The 11,659-nt window shown below is 53.3% G+C and overlaps 1 protein-coding gene across 4 annotated transcripts in view; it reads left to right on the plus strand.

The window, feature by feature from the left end:
• The window catches only part of Myo9b (myosin IXB), a 91,139-nt gene extending 80,351 nt beyond the window's left edge, over positions 1-10,788 (plus strand). For 2 of the 4 annotated variants that reach the window (XM_029531689.1, XM_029531690.1), the window contains 16 exons: positions 1,975-2,102; positions 2,278-2,453; positions 3,827-3,925; positions 4,047-4,220; positions 4,609-4,647; positions 4,780-4,891; positions 5,301-5,374; positions 5,768-5,960; positions 6,039-6,167; positions 6,358-6,463; positions 6,569-6,700; positions 8,131-8,254; positions 8,650-8,697; positions 8,993-9,123; positions 9,374-9,501; positions 9,607-10,788. In XM_029531689.1, the coding sequence (XP_029387549.1) occupies positions 1,975-2,102; positions 2,278-2,453; positions 3,827-3,925; positions 4,047-4,220; positions 4,609-4,647; positions 4,780-4,891; positions 5,301-5,374; positions 5,768-5,960; positions 6,039-6,167; positions 6,358-6,463; positions 6,569-6,700; positions 8,131-8,254; positions 8,650-8,697; positions 8,993-9,123; positions 9,374-9,501; positions 9,607-10,022 (2,209 nt within the window). In that variant the 3' untranslated portion in view covers positions 10,023-10,788. The remainder of the gene's footprint in view (positions 1-1,974; positions 2,103-2,277; positions 2,454-3,826; positions 3,926-4,046; positions 4,221-4,608; positions 4,648-4,779; positions 4,892-5,300; positions 5,375-5,767; positions 5,961-6,038; positions 6,168-6,357; positions 6,464-6,568; positions 6,701-8,130; positions 8,255-8,649; positions 8,698-8,992; positions 9,124-9,373; positions 9,502-9,606) is intronic. The other 2 variants (XM_029531691.1, XM_021219869.1) reach the window with 2 other exon arrangements.
• Positions 10,789-11,659: the final 871 nt, after the last annotated feature.

Here is an 11,659-nt window from a genome sequence, read left to right on the forward strand (position 1 = left end):
GATAGTCATTTGCCCCTATAAATACCCCGCAGCCACTGTTGATAATGTCATAATTTTTCTGACTTTCCTCTGATTTAGTGTCCACAAGGGCCTTCAGGGAACAGGAACTCATTTCATTTTTTAAAATGTCTTACACTGTTTATATCGTGTGTGTGTGTGTGTGTGTGTGTGTGTGTGTGTGTGTGTGTGTGTGCGCGCGCGCGCGCGCGCACATCCCATCCATATAGCATGGCACGTGTGTGGAGGTCACAGGACAGTTGCCAGAGTCAGATCGTCAGGCCTGGTGGCAAGTGCCAGTGTCCTCATATTCTTTGTATGACACTAGGGCAGGCTGAGTCTTGCCGTAGGTCTTCCTCGGCTCAGGCAGACTGACAGACACCATCTCGCAGTTGTATGATCCAGTGCCCCACAATGAACCCTTGCCTTTGGGAGGTGACCCTCTTCAGTTTTCACTTTGTTTTGGTTTTTCTGTTTCTGAATTTTTGTTTGTTTATTTGTTTTTGGTTTTTCAAGACAGGGTTTCTCTGTATAGCCCTGGCTGTCCTGGAACTCACTCTGTAGACCAGGCTGACCTCGAACTCAGAGATCCACCTGCCTCTGCCTCCTGAGCTGGGATGGAATATGTGTAACACCATGTTTTTTGTTTGTTTGTTTGTTTTTAAGAAAGAAGTTTGGTTTTGTTTTTTGTTTTTGTTTTTTAAGAAAGAAGTTCATTCTCTGTGCAGAGAGCAGCTAGTATACAGTAACAGAAGAACCTACCAAGGGGGTTTAGGTGTTTTGAAACCAAGTCTTACTCCATAATCCAGGCATTTCTCAAATGTGTGGCAAGCCTCCTGCCTCAACCTCCCAAGGGCTGGATTGTGGGTATGAGCCATTATGTCACAGTGTGCCCAACCCTCCCTTTCCCCACTCCTGTAACACAAGGTGTCATGCAGCCCAGGCTGGCTTTGAGCTTTAGTTCCTAGTCCTTCTGCCTGGTTCCGTGGTGCCCCATGCCTGGCCTCCGTTTTTGTTCTAAATCAGCACTGTCTCCTACTCACCTCTGCTTTTCATGCCTTAACCTTGTGCAGAGCCAAGGTGTGGTGCTCTGCTCACACACAGCCCGGCTGCCAAGGCTGCCAAGGCCACCCTGTCACAGCTGGGTGTGCAGACACATGCCTTTAACCTAGCACTTGGAGGGTCTCCGAGTGCCAGGGCAGCCTGATGTATATAGTAAAACCCTGTCTTGAAGGAGGGAGGAAGGGAGGGGGGGGGAGAGAGAGAGAGAGAGAAAAGACTAGAGAGATGACTTCGTGGTTAAGAATACTTGCTCTGGCCGGGCGTGGTGGCGCACGCCTTTAATCCTGGCACTTGGGAGGCAGAGGCAGGCGGATTTCTAAATTCAAGGTCAGCCTGGTCTACAAAGTGAGTTCCAGGACAGCCAGGGCTACACAGAGAAACCCTGTCTCGATAAAACAAAAAAAATAAATAAATAAATAAACAAACAAAAAAGAATACCTGCTCTGTTTCCAGAGAGATGACTTCTTTTGTTTTTTGGGTTTTGTTTTGGTTTGGTTTGGTTTGGTTTTTTTTTTTTTTTGTTTTTTTTTTTTTTTTTTTTTTTTTTTTGGTTTTTCGAGACAGGGTTTCTCTGTATAGCCCTGGCTGTCCTGGAACTCACTTTGTAGACCAGGCTGGCCTCGAACTCAGAAATCCACCTGCCTCTGCCTCCCGAGTGCTGGGACTAAAGGCGTGTGCCACCACCCGGGTCAAGAGATGACTTCTTTGTGGTTAAGAGTATGTTTCCAGAGGGCAGGCATTCAGTTTGTAGCACCCACATCTGGTGACTCAGTCTTTTGTCACTGTAACTCCAGAGGGATCCTACACCCTCCTTGGGCCTCTGAAGGTGCTATACTCACATAGCCAACCCCCACAGACACATGCATATCCATCAATATAATTAAAGTTAAAAAGAAACACTTGTTTTTCCTGCAGATCTGCATTTAAGCGGCTCTTCCTGCACAAAGCCAAGGATAAGAAGCCCAGCCTGGAGGGTGTGGAGGAGACAGAGGGCAATGGAGGGCAGGCTGCACAGGAGGCCCCGGCCAGGAAGACTCTAGACGGTTGGTTCCCCTTAACCTCCAGGAGCAGTTGCCTGGTCACACCCACAGCTGTCAGGTGTTAGCAGCAGGATCTGAACCCTGGGCATAGGTCCTGACCTTGAAATGACTGTGGACCTGGGTATGCATCTGGGTGCCTATTTCTGACCTTGCCTCCAACTACTCTATGTTCCTGCAGTACCTTCTAGCCAGCAGCACCGCCATACCACAGGTGAGAAGCCCCAAAAAGGGAAGAAGAACCGAAATCGCAAGGTTGGCCAGATCACAGTGTCTGAGAAGTGGCGAGAGTCAGTATTCCGTAAGATCACTAATGCCAATGAGCTCAAGTTTCTGGACGAGTTCCTGCTCAACAAGGTAAGCCACTGGGATGTCACTTGTTAGCTGTGCCCAGGCAGGCCTGGGTTCTGCCCCTAGCATCAGGGGATTAAACAACACAGAAGACTGCAGGGATGCTAAGAGCACAGGAGACTCCATGGCACTTAGTCCAGACCTGAGCGCAAGTCACCTGGGCACATGAGGAGGTCTATAGAAAAGAAGGAGAGGTGGCTTGGGGCTAAAGGCACTTGCTGCCAAGCCTGATGACCTGAGTTTGATGCCCCAGACCCACACACTGGAAAGACAGTCAATTCCCACAGGTTGTCCTCTGACCTCCATTCATGTTGTAACATGCATATATGCACACACACACACACAAACTCCTTCAGATAAAAAAAAAATAATATGTTGCAGTATTTTGCCTGTGTGTGTATGTACACTGCATGCATGTAGTTCTCATGGATACTAGAGGAGGGCATCAGATCTCCCTGAAGCTGAAGTTTACAGGGGGCTTTGAGCTGCCATGTGAGTCCTGAGAATCAAACCCAGGTCCTCTGGAAAAGCAGCCATTTCTCTTGAGTTCCTCAAGTGTTTTGTTGTGGTGGGTGGGTGGGTGGTTGGTTGGTTTGTTTGTTTGTTTTTTGAGATAGGTTTCTCTGTATAACAACCCTGGCTGTCTTAGATTTCACTTTGTAGTTCAGGCTGGCCTCAAACTCAAAGAAATCCTCTTGCCTCTGCCTCCCAAATTCTGGGATTAAAGACATGGGCCACCAACACCCAGCTCACCTAAAGTTGTTTTTAAAGGAAGGTTTAAATCCTGAATGTGAAGCCAGCATGGGGAACAATGTGTTCAACTGCATTTTAGTGTGAGCCTTACTCCTGGATGTATAGGGAAGCCATGGCAGTCTGCGACTGTCATATCCCACAAGCTTCAGGCAGAGAGCTGTAGTGTTGATGAGTGCTCGTGTGCAGTGTGTGCAGCTCTCTGCTGCACAGGGTACCTCAGCTTGCTGTTCCTGCTTGAAATGCACAGCTGGAGTTGTCACAAGCCTTCCAAGGCTGAGGCAGGAGAATTACATGTTCCAGGCCAAACTATTCCAAAAGAATACTCTCTGAAGAATTAGAGTTTGGCTGAGTGAAACCGTGCTTGCCTTACCTGCCTGAGGCCCTAGGTTCCATTTAAGTAGTGCAAAACCCCTCAGGAGCCTACACAAATTACATTATGCCCTTTCATTTAGAACCAGCCATTCGGGACAAGAGACCCGTGCAGGATTTTTCCTGTGACCATAACCTGTGGACCAGCCTCTCCCCAGTCACCTGGCTGATCCGGGCTTTGTTTAGAGGTTTCTAGATGCCGTAGGTCTCGTGGCCGGCATTAAGAGTTAGCAGCCCTGACCACCCTCTCCCTGCAGGTGAATGACCTTCGCTCACAGAAGACACCCATTGAAAGCTTGTTCATTGAGGCCACTGAACGCTTCAGGAGCAACATCAAGACCATGTATTCAGTGCCTGTGCGTGGTGGCCCCACCCCAGCTGTCCATGCCTCCCTAGCCCCACTCCATAGCCCAGTCATGCTCTTCCATCAGCCGGCCCCTTGCTAAGTCATGGGGACACCTTGTCATGTTCCTACAGAATGGGAAGATCCATGTAGGCTACAAGGACCTGATGGAGAACTACCAAATCGTTGTCAGTAACCTAGCTGCAGAGCGTGGGGAGAAGGACACCAACCTGGTCCTCAATGTCTTCCAGTCACTGCTAGATGAGTTCACCCGCAGCTACAACAAGACCGACTTTGAGCGGGCCAAGGTAGGCAGCTCCACCCCCATGTCCCTACCTCCAGATCCTCCCTGTGCAACAGCTGCCTGTGCCTCCCCCATGTTTCCTGACGCAGCCCTTCCCATGTAGTCATACACCCCTCCCTGGCTTTGCCCTGCACACCCTAACACATCTTCATCCTCCAGCCCCAGTGGCTATGGCACCACCATCTTCCTGGTCAGACAAACAGACAGACAGAGACACACACACACACACACCCCACAGCTGCTCTCTTGAGCCATGTGTGGGTATTAGGGTGCCTTGGGCCACTGCAGCTGTGGAGGGTCAGGGCCCTCCCAAGCTTCCCAGCTCCTTAGTGAGAGGGAACAGCAGGCTGACTGACCAGTTGTCCCCACACTGTCTTGATCTCTCTCCGCAGAGCAAAGCCCAGAAGAAGAAGCGGAAGCAGGAGCGTGCTGTGAGTAGTTGCGTGTGTGCACGTGTGTGTACTCGCATCTTGGAGCCATGGGAAGGAGCTGCTGTTAAGACAGCAGGGTGAGGAAATGGGCAGCCCCTCAGCCTGGCCCTCCCACCCTCTCTCCCGCCCCAGGTCCAGGAACACAATGGACATGTGTTTGCCAGCTACCAGGTGAACATCCCGCAGTCATGTGAGCAGTGTCTGTCCTACATCTGGCTCATGGACAAGGCCCTATTGTGCAGTGGTGAGCCTTCCCCTGTCCTGGCCACATGGGTGCCCTACCCTTGCCACCACCCATGTCTTCTGCTCACCCTTCAGAAGGCTTCTCTCAACACATACACTTGCACACACAATCACAAAGGCAGATGATGTGACAGTCGTGGGGGCCCTACCTCTGCACCATGCAGGCTGCTCACACAGCTTCGAGCATCAGGCTTTGAGTTCCCAAGGGCACATCCTGTGAAACCAAGGCCCAAGTTTCTCCTCTTGACCACCAGTCACCACCTACCCACCCATCTTCTCACAGGAATCAGGGCAGAGGTGTAGCCCATGCAGTTTAAATGCAGTCAGGGTCTCCAGACATTGGGTGAATGGGTGTCCCCAGGAACCTGGGGTCCTCTGCATGCACGTCTGTGACCACTCTGACTCCTTAGTGTGCAAGATGACCTGCCACAAGAAATGCGTGCACAAGATTCAGAGCTATTGTTCCTACACTGGAAGGAGGAAGGTGAGCAGACCTAACCCTGGAGCATTCTAGAACATTCTAGAACATTATAGCCTAGGCTCCCCAGCAAGTGGCAGGAAGGGCTGTGTCCTCTAGTTCCATTGAGGGACACGTGTCCATTCCTAGTATTGAGGCTCCAAGCCAGGCTCCTAGCCCCTGCAGTAGAGTCCTGGGCCTGGCAGAGGGAGGCCCTCAAATGTCCATGAAGATGTTAGGGTCCCTGAATTAGAATACAGGGGTCCATCTCCCCAGGAAGGGACACCCAGCCTGTGGGTGCTTCATGGAGCAAGTTGCTCTCTCCCAAGCATCCCTTCAAGGACAGAGTAGGCAGGGACAGATGGCAGACACTATGGAAGTGGCAACCAGGCCTGACTCTCCACTCATCCCACACTGTAGAGTGAGCTGGGTGCCGAACCAGGCCACTTCGGTGTGTGTGTAGACAGCCTGACCAGTGACAAGGCCTCCGTGCCCATTGTGCTGGAGAAGCTTCTGGAACACGTGGAGATGCACGGCCTGTACACTGAGGGCCTTTACCGCAAGTCAGGAGCTGCCAACCGCACACGGGAATTACGCCAGGCGCTGCAGACAGGTGGGCACTGGGAGCAGATGCCTAGCGAAGCCCCACCAGTCAGTATGCATACACTACTCACATGTTCCTGCCCTACAGATCCTGCTGCAGTTAAGCTGGAAGACTTCCCCATCCACGCCATCACCGGGGTCCTGAAGCAATGGCTTCGGGAGCTGCCTGAGCCACTCATGACCTTTGCTCAGTATGGAGACTTCCTCAGGGCTGTTGGTGAGCCACGGAGGAAGGGGTGGGGTCTGGAGCATGTCCTGTTCCAGCTGGGGCCTGCAGTTTGGGCTGGGTTTGTTTCCTATCTGTCCCTAGACCCTACATGGAGGGCTTCTATGCACCTCAAATGCTTAGGGAAGAAGGACTGGGCATGGCTAGTGCCACCCAGGACTGATAACCCTGGCTTCCCCAGAACTTCCAGAGAAGCAGGAGCAGTTGTCTGCCATCTATGCCGTCCTGGACCACCTGCCTGAGGCCAACCACACCTCCCTGGAGCGGCTCATCTTCCACCTTGTCAAGCAAGTACCCTCCCCCAGGAGCTGAGAGGGCTGTGCCCCGTGACCTGGCTGCATGTCCTGGCACTGGGATCAGAGAGGGGTGCCACCTAACTGTTGACTCTGCAGAGTGGCCCTGCTTGAAGATGTGAACCGCATGTCTCCAGGAGCTCTAGCTATCATCTTTGCACCCTGCCTGCTTCGCTGCCCGGACAATTCCGACCCCCTGACCAGCATGAAGGATGTACTGAAGATCACCACGTGAGTCACCTGACCCCAGACCCATAACCACCCAGCTGTCTGGAATGTCCATCATCCTCACAGTGTGGAGGCAGAGGCAGGAGAATCTGAAGTTCCAGGCCAGCTACAGTGTAAGACAAAATCAAACGAGAGCTCACTCAAAAACCCATATAGCCTCCCTGGCAATTTAGAGAGAAAGCCCAGGTGAGATTCCTGGTGACCATGGCTGGCTTGGAAATTCTGTCAGACCCATAGAGGTTCAGCATTACTAAGTTTCTTTTTTGATTATTTTAGGGGGGAGGACACATATACCATATGTGGGGGTCATAGGGCACCTTTTCTTCCATGTAGGTCTGAGGGATTAGATCAGGCCATCAGGCTTGACGTCCTTACCCTCTGAGCCATCTTTTTGGTGGCCCCTTCTTAGGTTTCTTCAACAGCCTTCCCTCACCTCCCCAACACACACACCTTTTCTAGGCCTGGAAGCAGGGTTCCCCAACAGGCATGCTCATGGCTGCCAGGGCCTACTCAGCAGGTGTTATAGTAAACACCATTTTAAGTAAAGCCTAGTACTTAACAAAAGGTGGATCTGAGGTGAGTGGAATTGGGGTTCCAGAAGCCACCACAATGCAGGTGGCATGCAGGCAGTGTTCTCCATGGAGGGAGCACAACCTCTGTCCCCTGTCGAGGGAAGACCTTGTTCTGAGTCCCCTGAGAAGAAGCATTGAAGAGAGACCCTCTAAGGCCAAGATGGAGGGAGGTAGCCATGAAGCCAAGTGTTTCCACCTTTGAGTGGACAAGCAGTTTTCCGTCATTGTCTTTCCCACTCTGCATGAGTGCTCCGCAGAACGCTGAAGGGCTGGGGTGTGGCTTTGTGGTTGAACTTTAGCAGATTGCAAGGAGAGGACCCTCGGCAGCTTTCCTAGCTTAAGGCTGGGAAGCTTGCTGTGGTCCCCAAAGAAGGGTAAGGAAGGAGCCGAAAGCCCTGGGAGGTGGAGCAGGACACACTTCCTCTGTCCTCAGCACTCTGATGACTGTCATCTCACAGCCTTCCGCCTGCCTCACTGGGACTGGGTTTGAGCTGAGTCCCTCTGGTCCTGACTGTTGAGTAGGTTCTATGGGAGTCAAAGCTTGTATTGTAGAGCTGTTAGGTAGGGCACTGACTAGGACAGGCCGCCCAGCCTTTCCATACCTTGTCCTTTCTAGGAGTTAAAGTAGTCCCACCCTGCTGGTGACTAGGGTTCTGTTCTCCAACCTGCACCGTCCTTTTACCTCCTATCTCAGTGCTTTCAAAGACAAGCGACAGGATTCTTGGGTTCAGAAAAGCAAAGTGAGCCTCCTGGAGTCACATGGTGTCCCGTCCCAGGGTAGTGGTGCTGGCCCAGGCCCTGCTGGCTCTCTGGGACTGCCTTCCCAGCCACTGGCTGAAAACTGGCCGCATCTGTGCACAGGTGTGTGGAGATGCTCATCAAAGAACAGATGAGGAAGTACAGGATGAAGATGGAGGAGATCAACCACCTGGAGGCAGCTGAGAGCATCGCATTCCGCAGGCTCTCCCTGTTGAGGCAGAATGCTGTGAGTGCCTGCCTTGGGGCTGGGCCTCCTGCAGCTGGGTGTAGCCTTGTGGGATGGTACTCCCACCAGAAACTAGGAAGTGTGCAGTGTGGTCAGGGGCCTTGTGGCACAGGCAGGACAGAGCCCTACCTTCACCAAAGGGTTATCTCCACTCAGTCAGACACAGGTTGCCCCTGTGAGGGCCAGGTGAATCGGTTCAGCACATGAGCCTGGCCTGGTTTCCTTCGTAGTGCACAGGGAGTTCCCATTACAAAAGGGCCCACGCTGGCGCTGCGGGAGGGGCAGGTCGTGGGCTCCCATGGGAGCCAGTGAGTCTTCAACCTGCTGGTCTGGTCCTGCTCGTGCCTATTTGGCAGGCTCAGCACACCCGCTCACCCGTGTTATCTCTTCCCCAGCCGTGGCCTCTCAAACTGGGGTTTTCGTCTCCCTATGAGGGGGTCCGGGTATGTACGCATTGCATGGGCCGAGCTGCATGTTCCCAGGTGTACACTGGGTAGATTCGGCCATAGCATAGAACATGCCCTAACATATGGAAGTGCACGCTGGTTCTTGGTCCCCACTAGATTCCTGTGGTCCTCTAAGCAGAGAGCACTGTTTGTGTGTGTTGGAGGAGGGGAGATCTACTTTATAACTAACCTAGAGCTGCTGGCCCCTCCCTTCGCCCAAGCGCTAGACTCCGCTCACACCCTGAGCTCCACCTTCCTGAGCTGGACCAGACCTACCTTTTTTGTGTTTCAGATCAAAAGCCCCAGGACCTCTGTGGTCCAAGACCTGGAGCTGGGGGCTCTTCCCGAGGAGGCGACAGGTGGCGACGAGGACCGAGAAAAGGAAATTCTCATGGAGAGGATCCAGTCCATCAAGGAAGAGAAGCAAGTGTCATGTGCCCCACCCCACCCCCACCTCCCATCCCTGTCTAGGCGTCCAGGCGGGTGCTCTAGACAGGAAGAGCCCTGAAACAGCACTGCAGCCAAGCTGCTTGCAGGGTTGGGGGCCCAGATGCCAAGGGCATCACTGACTGCTTGTGCTTGGCGTGAGGGAGGGGCCCAGAGGAGCAGGACTACTTCCTTTGGGGGGTCAACTCCTGGGGAATAACCTCGGATATGGTGCTCCCACCCTCAGGGAGGACATCACATATCGGCTGCCGGAGCTGGACCCACGGGGTTCTGATGAGGAGAACCTTGACTCAGAGACGTCAGCCAGCACTGAGAGCCTGCTGGAGGAGAGGGGTGCGCGGGGGGCCATAGAAGGTTAGTGTGAAGGTGGTGTCCAACGGCCCTCCCCACTGTGGCAGGCCCAGGGCAGGAGTCCACCTAGTACCCCCGCTGCAGTAACCCCGAGTCTGTCTCTCCAAGGGCCCCCCGAACCTGCTCTCCCCTGCCCCATTTCGCCCACCCCGAGTCCCCTCCCCGCGGCCGCCGCCCCTCCACGAGGAAGGCCGACATCCTTCGTCACGGTCAGAGTGAAGACACCCCGGAGGACCCCCATCATGCCCATGGCCAACATCAAGCTCCCTCCGGGCCTGCCCTTGCACCTGACAAGCTGGGCACCTGCTCTCCAGGAGGCTGTTGTTCCAGTGAAGCGCCGAGAGCCACCTGCCCGCAGACAGGACCAGGTACATTCCATATACATCACCTCTGGGGCTGACCTGCCATCACAGGGTACGCTGGTACCCCTGGACCACGATACCATACTTCCTGGGGCCAAACGCAGGTATTCGGACCCCCCTACCTACTGCCTGCCCCCCAGCTCCGGCCAGGCCAATGGCTGAGGACCATGACTGGCAGTCTGCATCTCCTAACATCCCCGAACTAGCATCCCAGCTGTGGAGCTGGCCTTCACTTTCTGAGAAGGATCTAGAATGAAAAGCTCCCAGAGGGATGCAGTGGCCAGCTCTGTGTGTTGTGGAGACTGGGGGCTGCTGGCCAGGAGCCATCAGAGCCCCAACCCACACAGCAGTGGCCCCTTTGTCCTTTCAGTAACTGTTTCTCTTTTTGTGGTTTACATAACTTTTAAGTTTATAACAGCCTTAATAGAGGACCAAACTTTTTGTATGTGTATGTCTGCGCTTTATATTAACTGTTCACCTTTGTGACCTGGACATGGGCAGGGCAAGCCTGCAAAGTGGACATGGGGCTACAGATGGCTGCTGCACTGCACAGCAGGAGAGAGTGAGCTCACAGGGCGTCTGTCCATCTTGAATGCCTCCCAGCAGTGGTCATCTGCCCAGAGAACCTTCCAGAGATTGCTGGAGCTCTCCACAGGGTCACAGCTGAAGGCAGGACAGGCGTAGGAAGTCCCTGCGTGCCAGGGAAGCCTGAATGTAGCCTACAGCTCTGCCCACTGTGCCTGTGGAATGCATGGAGCCAGGGACTTGGAACCTTTAGGAACAATCAGTGCATGTTCTGAATCTGCTCTGCAGCCCCGGTGACAGCCTGGGTTCTTTAGAGGCTGGCTCTCTTCTCAGGCTCTACCCAGTCCTGGAGACAAGGAAGCCCCACAGGAGGTGTGAAATAAAAAGTGCTTGAGAAGTGTTAGTATGGTCTTGCTGCGCGAGCTGCTTTGGGGTGGAGGGTCCTGTCTGAAGAAGGGCCCGCATGAGGCCCCAGCCAGGACTGCCTGAGTTGTCCCCCATGGAGGTGGGAATGGAGCAAGAGCTGCCATTAGCCCAGGATGCACCTGGGAGCTGAAGCAGAAGCTCCTGGTGAGGCTCTGCATGAAGAGAAAAAAAAAGGGTCCATGGAGGCCTCAGTCTGCATGAAGAGAAAAAGAAAAGGGTCCATGGAGGCCTCAGTCCAGCATCTGGGTGTCAGCAGCTGTGCCTGCAGAGTGCTGTCCAGGCTAGGCATCCATATTTTGAAATTGCCAACTGCTAAGCAGCAAGGAGCCCTAGACCTTTCCTCAAGAGGTGAGTCTCAGGTAAAACAAGTGCCCAGAGAATAAAGGGATGGCTTGACAACTAAAAGCTCTTGTAGATGGGGGTTTGGTTTCCAGTCCCAACATGGAGCCTCACAACCATCTGTAACTCCAGTTCCAAGGGATTGAACACTCTGGCCTCCACAGGCACCAGGCACGAAGGTAGTATACAAATGTACATGCAGGCAAAGCACCTGTACACACAAATACATATTTAAAAAACTTGGAAATGAGAAATGTGTACCAAAAAGATACTGCATGAAATTCCCACTAGGGCCTGGGGACACGGCTCAGAACATTTGCCACACAAGTAGGAGGACCTGAACTCAAATCCCAGAACCCCTGGAAAAGCTGGTGTGGCTCTAGCTCAGTGGGGAGGCCCTGTCTCAAGGGACTGAGACAAATGAGTGGTGGAGTGGGGCACCTGAAGCCTTCCTCCAGACTGAGCGCGTGGGCACAGACACACCACACACTTCCTCCAGCCTGTGCGCG

Source organism: Mus pahari, chromosome 19 (assembly GCF_900095145.1).
Source record: "Mus pahari chromosome 19, PAHARI_EIJ_v1.1, whole genome shotgun sequence".
Classification (NCBI taxonomy): Eukaryota; Metazoa; Chordata; class Mammalia; order Rodentia; family Muridae; genus Mus; species Mus pahari.